Source organism: Cyanistes caeruleus, chromosome 5 (genome assembly GCF_971803275.1).
Source record: "Cyanistes caeruleus chromosome 5, bCyaCae1.hap1.1, whole genome shotgun sequence".
In the NCBI taxonomy this organism is placed as follows: Eukaryota; Metazoa; Chordata; class Aves; order Passeriformes; family Paridae; genus Cyanistes; species Cyanistes caeruleus.
In genome coordinates, this window is record NC_141705.1 from 57,707,327 (window position 1) to 57,715,572 (window position 8,246).

General features: G+C 46.7%; 1 protein-coding gene across 9 annotated transcripts in view; it reads right to left on the reverse strand.

Annotated features, from left to right (window-relative positions):
- SLC10A7 (solute carrier family 10 member 7) overlaps positions 1–7,073 on the reverse strand; it is a 139,659-nt gene extending 132,586 nt beyond the window's left edge. For 5 of the 9 annotated variants that reach the window (XM_086889379.1, XM_086889377.1, XM_086889382.1 and 2 more), the window contains exons 1-2: positions 6,852–7,072; positions 3,354–3,436 (exon numbers count right to left, since the gene is read on the reverse strand). In XM_086889379.1, the coding sequence (XP_086745505.1) occupies positions 3,354–3,436; positions 6,852–6,951 (183 nt within the window). In that variant the 5' untranslated portion in view covers positions 6,952–7,072. Of the gene's footprint in view, positions 1–3,353; positions 3,437–5,269; positions 5,505–6,452; positions 6,553–6,851 lie in introns of those variants that run through there. The other 4 variants (XM_086889378.1, XM_086889381.1, XM_086889384.1 and 1 more) reach the window with 3 other exon arrangements.
- Positions 7,074–8,246: the final 1,173 nt, after the last annotated feature.

The following is an 8,246-nucleotide window of genomic DNA, read 5'->3' on the forward strand; positions in this document are numbered from 1 at the left end:
AAAGAATACCAGGACCATTACAAGCTAAAAACTGTTAAGCCATAAATTTCAGAGAAATAAAGTGTAAAGCACCACTGGAGACTCAGAAAACAACAAAGAAAAATTTAATTTTAAATGGTGTAAGAGCACTCCAGAGAGGTGATCAAGTACCCTTACAGAAAAGCTCTTCAGCTAGCTCTGTGTCTCTGTTTCTGCCTTCTCAGGCATTTCAAGGACCTTCTACACAGGTTTTTGAGTACAAGGAAAGAGCCTTGCCCACTTCAAGTAATTTCAAATCTCACAGACTGAGAATAAAAATTCATCCTCCTTCCTCTCACAGTAACTTGCATTCTTTTCAAGTAAGCAGTGCAAAAGAACCGATGGCACTCTTATTCAAAACCTAATTTGTTTGGATTCTCCAGCCAACACTCCAGATACATTAAACATATCTATCTCTCACATACAGAAATAGCCTTTAATTTCATATTCTTACAACTGGAAAATACCTCAAAACCAGAGGGCTTTAAGAAGACTTTGTGATACTTCCAAAACCAAAACCCAAGACAAAAAGAAAGCCTCGTTGTAATTTGAGGAAGGTGATACAACACAGCCAACCTACTGCATGGAGGAATGCTGTATTAATGAACAAATCTTTGCAGATCTAAATTACCAGTATTGAAAATGTCTCCAGTGATTGAGAATAATAAGTTATTTAAAATAGTTATTATTATGCCTCAGACTGCATGATTACAGAATAAACACTGAAGCAAAGCAAAGAGCCTTCACCCTCTTAAACAGTTTACAAGGGCTTGTCCAAAAATACATCTGCCACCTCAAAAGTGTTGCTGGGAGCTGCTAGTTATGACTCTGTTTCTACACACCAGACAGAACAGGTTACCTTGTCTTCCCCAGTATTCTGCCCCCTTTAGGGAGCTTATCCCAGCCTCTCCCTGGCTGGTGTGGGTCCCTGTTGCCATTCAGCCACACTTCTGATACCCATAGCTGGATTCCTCTGAGCAAATACCCACACAGAACAAACACTGTTTTCAGTGGCTTGCCAAATTCCTCGTTGAAATGGATAACTCAAGTACGTGATGTAATTTCTGGGGCCCTATGGGAGGTATTTGCTTTAAAAGAGCAAGCTATCCAGTCACTGCAAACTGAAATAGCATTATATTAAGGTGGAATCAAATGTTCTTGTCAGAGAACACAGTATTCCTACAAATGTAAGAGGACCTTAATCACCTCTGGTTCTGAAGGTATAACAAGGCCATGCACAGACAGGCTCTCCTTGAATGTGGCCAATTATTCTGTAAAATGCTTTCTGAACACTTTAGCAAATTTTTTGCACTTACACAGCAGATTAAACCAGAAGTGCAACCTTAAAAGAGCATCAGTTATTTCGAATTTCGTGAGATTTATCAGAAGTCCTCTGTTAACATTTACAAACTTTTCATCCTGTCATAAAACACACCAAACACTATTTCCATCTAACTAATACATTATCTAGGAAAACAAAGCTGATACACAAGTCAAGAACAAATAAAGCCAAAAGCAGAAACTATATACTTTGCAATACAATAAAAAGGCATGTTGAGTAATAATATCAACTTCAGGTTGCATCTTAAACAACTATAACATGCCTCAAAGTATTTTAATAAAAACATGACCTGGCCACCTAACACACATAAGGATTGTTTTTAATATACACTTTAGAAAGTAATAGCACAAGGTACAATGTGAGAAATTCTTTTCTTCTTCTGTCTTCTACCCCCATGGCAGAAATTTAGGAAAGGCCTAGCTCCTCCATGAAGCATGAAGAAGCTGGATAACAGCACCAGCCCTAACTGCTGCTCTCAAAACAATCTGAGATCAGCTACCTGGACATAAACACCAGCTCCTGTAAAAGCTTCATTTTCATCAATAAATTATTTAAGTTCAAAGCAAGACACGACACATCGCCCAGAGAACTGTCAGTCACATCACCTTAACTGGAAGAAGTTAGATGTACACTAGTATGGAGAATCTAATCAAGACTTTGACAATGCTACTGATTTCTCTCACAGCTGCTTTACAACTACAAGGTTTCAAGGATACAAACCAGCAAAAGTGAAAAAAAATATTAAATTTTTTTCTCTGCAGGCAAAAATTCTCAAGCCTGAAAGAGGAAACTCCACCCTATTAATACTGCTCACCTTTGTGTTTTGGGTTCTCTTCTCTGTGGGAGAGAATGCCTCTCCACAGCCAATTTCCATTAGGATGTTACCATCCCAGGCAGATAGACAACGGGATTCTTCCTGCATCCCCACAAGGCTGCTACAGAGCTGACTAAAGTTCCCCAGTTCACTTACATTGTGTCCAATGTCTAGTCCACAGAACTAGAGGTCCTAGTGCCAGAACTGCCAGGAGACAGCAAAGGAGAGGGCAGCCGTCAACTCAAACACCTCCTCCACTTGAAAGTTCACCACTATAACCATGATACAAGTGGAGAGACTTTTTTGTTGTTGAATGCACAGTACTCACTCAAACCCCAGTTCACCAGGAGATAACTGAACAAAACTGTGATGATTCTTTCAGGCATTAGTATCATGCAACTTATGACTAGCATCCCCTGTTAGTCAACAGCATCAAGGAATCAGAAAACTAGACTAGCAGAGATGTGCAGTCTTTCATTTCAACTCTGGCTGCTCCTTCTCTTCTTGGCACATAGCCATCATTTCCCTTCTCCATGATTCCTTTACACACCCCTTCATCTCTTCTGAATCCCAGGCTGCTCCTCTTTGAATAAGGTGTGACAAAATTTTAAACAAATCTCAGTGCCTGTGACAGGCACCAGAGTGTAGACACCTCAAATCCACCTGTCCACAACAAAATCCTATGGGAAAAGACTGCCAAGACTTTGCACTTGTATATTGACATTGTGTCTGCATAGGAACCCTTTCCTGCTGATCCTAGCTGCTGTTCCTGGCCCTACCAAACAAGGTAACTTAAAGCCACCAGATCTTTGTTTCCACCAATCCAGCAGTGAACAGCTGCATCTCACCCTGATTTGGGTTTGGGACTCCATCAGGGTGTGGCTCCAGTCTCCAAACTGTGCTCATCATTTCCATTTAGTTAAAGCTGTGCAGAGACAAACCACCCACCCTCTGTGGATGGGTGACATTTATTCACACTGTCCTTCTCATCATCTTCATTACTTTGTGAAGCACTTTCTGAAATCAAGGAGGGTTACTCCTTAAACAGCTAACATTTATCTTCCCTTGTTAGCCATCCTCCCAGCACCACCACCATTCCAATTAGACTCAAATCTGATCAAAAGGAACACATATTTTTTTAGAGCATAACAGGAATGAAGCAATGAGAAGTTACAGTACCTCAGTTTTTAAGGAGAGTCCGCTGTTAAAGAATATAGCTGAAACGGCAATGTAAGTTATCGTAATTTCTGGTTTCAAGGGTCCTAAAAAATACAGACATAGAGAACAAAGTGAACCACAGTCAAAGGGATAATGATATTCAAATACTATACCAGACTAAATGAGAATATTTTAAAAAATACCTGGAAAAAGTGTAATCAGTAAAGTCTCTAATAAAAAAGAATGGCATTTCTATCAGGTTACAGAAAGCATGCTATTAATTTTAAATAAAAGTAAACCAGTGAGTGCAGAGTGAGTAATGTCATCATATAAATTTGACTTCCATGATTAGAGGCCACTGGGAACTCAGAGGTAAATTCTGGAAATTTGAAAATGGGGAGCCTTTCATAGTTCTCCATCAGAGTATCCCTACAGCATGGCAAAATCAAACCATACACACAAATAAAAATATTAACTGGTACCTTCACAGGGCGATTTACATCCCTCACACAGCTACCTCTCACTTCTTGCCCTACAACACACACACACCTGTCTGGTTGCCTTCATAGAAGAACCTAAATCACACCTTGCAATGATTTCTTTGGAGCAATGCAATTCTGTGTTATTCCCCTCACAACAGAAAATGGTGCAAAAATGGCTCATTCCAGCCCCACAATAACACATTTCAGACACTGCTGCAGTGAGATCAGCAAGGGCAGATGCCTGCACCACCAAGGCTTCCTTTGTATTAAAGGCTTACATTTGTATATATTTATATACTTTTTTTCAGGGAGATTAAAATACAGTCTTTTTTACGCTCCTATAAAAATGATGAATTCTCTTAATACACTTTGCCTTCAGAGGCCACCAAGCATAAAATGTATGTGCTCATTTTTTCATGAGCATTCAACCAGATACAATGTTAGAAAGAAAATGTTAGTGGTCTACTTAGGACCAAAATAATATCCTCACTCGACAAGTGACTCTAAGTTGTCATGAACAAAACTGCAGCAGCAAACAAGCCAGCCTTGATTCGCCACTCCAGAAGAGAAGAACATTTCTGCTCCCTCAGACACATTGATGGTTACACTGGAGTAAGGTCAATGATCCTTAAATCAGAGGGACTTGGTTGTACACGTCAAATTTTCATCTCAAGTCATTTCAACCCAAATCCTACTCTCAAGGAGAACTCTGTTGACAAGACACTAAAACTGTGTGTACCAAATACACAAAAAAACCAAAACAAAACACCAAAAAAACCCCAAAACCCACAAAAAAACCCCACACCAAGCTACAGATATGAAGACTAGGTAAAAACAGGACAGGAAATGCAAGAGTTACAGCTGCAACAAAGCACACAACTAGTTGCAAAATTATGGGAAGCTAACTGAATAGACAGGAAAAAACTCAAAAAGATTATATAAACATATAGCTCTACAGAAAACTACATTTTATAGACACAAGTACCTCTTTTTTCTAATCCTTTAGAAGATTAGAGTCTATGTACATGCACATACAGCAGACAGGCAGTGGGTTAGTCTGGCTAAAATAGGGGTTCTTCCCAGACTCAGTTTTTCTGGTTTATGGTTTTTCACTGGGCTACCTGAACTCCTTCTCCCAGGAGAAGCCTCTGCCACCAGAGCAACCACACACTCGTGGAGCACAGGGAACTCTGTTCACAACAGAAGAATTATTTTCACAAAATAACTAAATGGGCTCATTTATCAAATAGGAAAACACACAGAAATGGCTTGGCTTATGTTGTGAAGGTGACAACAACACAAATCTTTGTTATTTATGGCACAATCTTCCATGGGTATGGATGCTGGACTATCCATACCATTCACTAAGGCACTGCAAATTACGGTGCATGGCTTTGTCAGCTGAAAGATGATGAACTAAGGCTTTTTCACGTGTTGATACTTCCCACCCCTCACCTCTTTCTGCTTTTAAAAAGAAATATTTTTCTTCCTCAGAGCACTGATATGCCATAGTTTCAGAGGAGCGTAGACCACTATGGGGAACATGTGTTCACTACTTTCAGTCAATGCTTCCAAGATTTTTCAAGCAAATTGTCCCAGGAACAATACCGTGTCAAAGCTTGACATCTCTTTGCAGCAGGATAATTTAATGAAGTGCTCCATCATAGTGTTCCCACGCAGGAAGTGAGCCGAGGCAAAATCATCTCCTATTCTAGCTAAAAGGATCTCTCACACAGCTGCCAACAATTAGCACGGCACTCAAAGCAGAAAGGGACAAAACACCTGATACTATCAATTTCAAGTCGTCTGTAAGGTCTGCTGAAAACACAGCACAGATCCTGCAAGAAGCTCCACATGGGTTCTATTCACCTATGCAGAACAGCACACAGAGGTTAGAAGGGATCCTTGCACAGCAGCAATTTGCCTACCCTGAACTCCATGAAGAACTGGAGCTTTAGCTGCCACAGCATGTGTTCAGAGACATATATTTTTTAATCACTTTCTTTTTTTTCCCAGAACCTAAGAGGTAGGAAAAGTTTGGCTCCTCAGTGAGAAGCTGTCTATCCTCAAACTTCAGCTCTGTTAAGAGGAAAAAAAAAAAAAAAAAAGAAATTAAAAACCCCAAAAACCCTGTGCCTATAAAAGCATAGATAGATTCTTCCTCCTCTCACATAACATGGAAATGCTAGAGGAATTCTACTGAAGTGTTCTACATCCCTCTTCTTAAACCATCAGAGAACAAATAGGAAGAAGCAATACAAAATTTAATTTGTTCTTGAAATCTGTGAGCATCTGAAGCTGAAGTTCCAATAAAAACTAACCAGGAGACACCCCCAGCGTTTATACATCGTTTGTGTTTAAATAACAGTGGATATTTCATCAGCCCTTGTTCCGGAAAACATACAAGCCCTCCCTGCAAAGGACAGATCTGCTTTGCCCCTTGTACGCATTTTTTACACCACCACTTTCCACGGGATCAGTTTCCCTGTTTTCCCCCACCTTCCATAAGGAAGTAAGAGGGAACAACAACGAGACAAAAAATAAATAAACAAAAAAAAAAATCCAAAACTTTTAAATACAAGAGCTCTACTATAAAGCGAAAGAGAAGGTCTGGGCGAAGCACAGCACCACAATACACCTTCAGCTGCACCTCCGGGGAAGCTCCCAGACGGCAGAAACCCATATAGCCTGAGCTGCCAGCACTTCATGCCCGCAGCTCTGAAGTTACGACTTAGTTGAACAGGAGCACATTCAGAGCCAGTCTCTACTTGGCTTCCACCGCTCCCAATCCCAAAGGAGCAGGACACTCCCCCGGCCAGCGGTTGGGTGCCGAGCAAAGAGCCGGGAGCGCAGCCGGGAGCAGCTCCCGGGTTCCTGCGGAGCGCTGCTTGGATCGGGGACGAAGAGGAGCCGACGGAGGGCAGGGCCCCGCACGGGCGGGACGGGGCGCGGGGGCAGCGCGGCCGCCGGGACTTGGCGAACTCCCGGGGGCTCCCGGTGCCCCGCCGGGCTGCCGGGGCACGGCGCCCGCACTCACCGCCTTTGACGCCGACACCGGGCTCCAGCCGCGCCACGGCGATGACCAGCACGATGCCGAGGATGAACCACTCCTTCCGCAGCCGCTCCAGCAGCCCCATGGCGCTGCCCGCCGCTCCCCGCGGCCCGGCGCGGCGCGGATCGGCTCCGCCCGGCACCGCTCGCTCCGGTTCGGCCGGGCTCGGTCCGGCGCCGCTCGGCTGCTCCGGGCTGCTGCGGGCGCGGGGCGGGGCGCGGCCCCACCGCCCGCCGGCAGGGCCAGCCGGATCCGCTGACAGGAAAAGTCTCACCCACCGCCGCCATCGCTACCACGCACCTCCTAGTAGGCGCGCAGCGCCGCCATGCCGCCCGCCCTCCCGCCCGGCTACCGACAGCTGCGGAGCCCCGCCGGCTCCGGCCGCCCCCGCCCCGCATCCCCGCGCCCAGGCGGACACCGCGGGTGGCGGTGGCGGGAAGGGGACGGGCCGTGGCTGCCGTGGCCGGGCGGGTCGGGGAGAGCGCGGGCACGGAGCCGGTGCCGGCGGGCGGGCGCGGTGTGCGCGCTGTTTCGGGACATTACAGCGGCCGCCTGACGGCCGGCGCCTGACGCGCGGGAGGGCGGGCGCGGGCCGGGAAGCGCCGGGGCGGGATCCGGGATCGCTCCGTGAGGGCGCGGGCTGGGCCGGCGGGGCAAACTCCGACAGCTGCGCTGCCCGCAGCCGCGGGAGCCAGGAGCGGCGGGCGGGAGCGAGGAGCGGCGGGCGCACCGACACGTGGATCGGGATCGCCCTGGAGTTCCCGCTGAGCGCCTGCCTGTCCGTTCCGGGCAGCGCCAAAGGCACCTGTTCAGCCCCTGTCGCGACATGCCGACGGTGTCACGCGAGCCGGGCCAGCCCCTTCCCAGCGGCGGGTTCCCTGGTTTGCCTCAGTGCTATAGACACTTCCATTAAAACGGGATCGTAAAACTTGATCCTGGCGCTCCAGCCGCGCTGTCCATTCCCTGTTCCCCTCTTGTGGCGCTTCCCCGATGGGTTCATCGTCCTGCCCGGCCACGGCCGGCGCGCATTAGCAGGGAAAGGATAAAGCAGGAGTCGCTCTGTGCTCCAGCGGCTCCCGCCGCCGCTGCCCCGTCCCGCGGGGCTCTCCCGCCACGGCAGCTCCGCTGCGCCGTTCCTGAACATTTTGGGGAAGTTCATCCTGCACAGCCTCTGCCGATGTATTCCAGCTTCGGGGAATAGCCCGGCCACGCGCTTCCTGCTACCAGGGAAAGAAATGTTTCTAGCTGAAAGCTCAGCTGATCTCCAAGATGTGCAAATCCCTGCGTGTCCTGAGAGGCTCACTCGTGTAAACGGGGATACATCAGAGCCAAAATGCTTGGATATGGGAGGGAACGTGCCCTCTCCCACCCGCAAGCGGA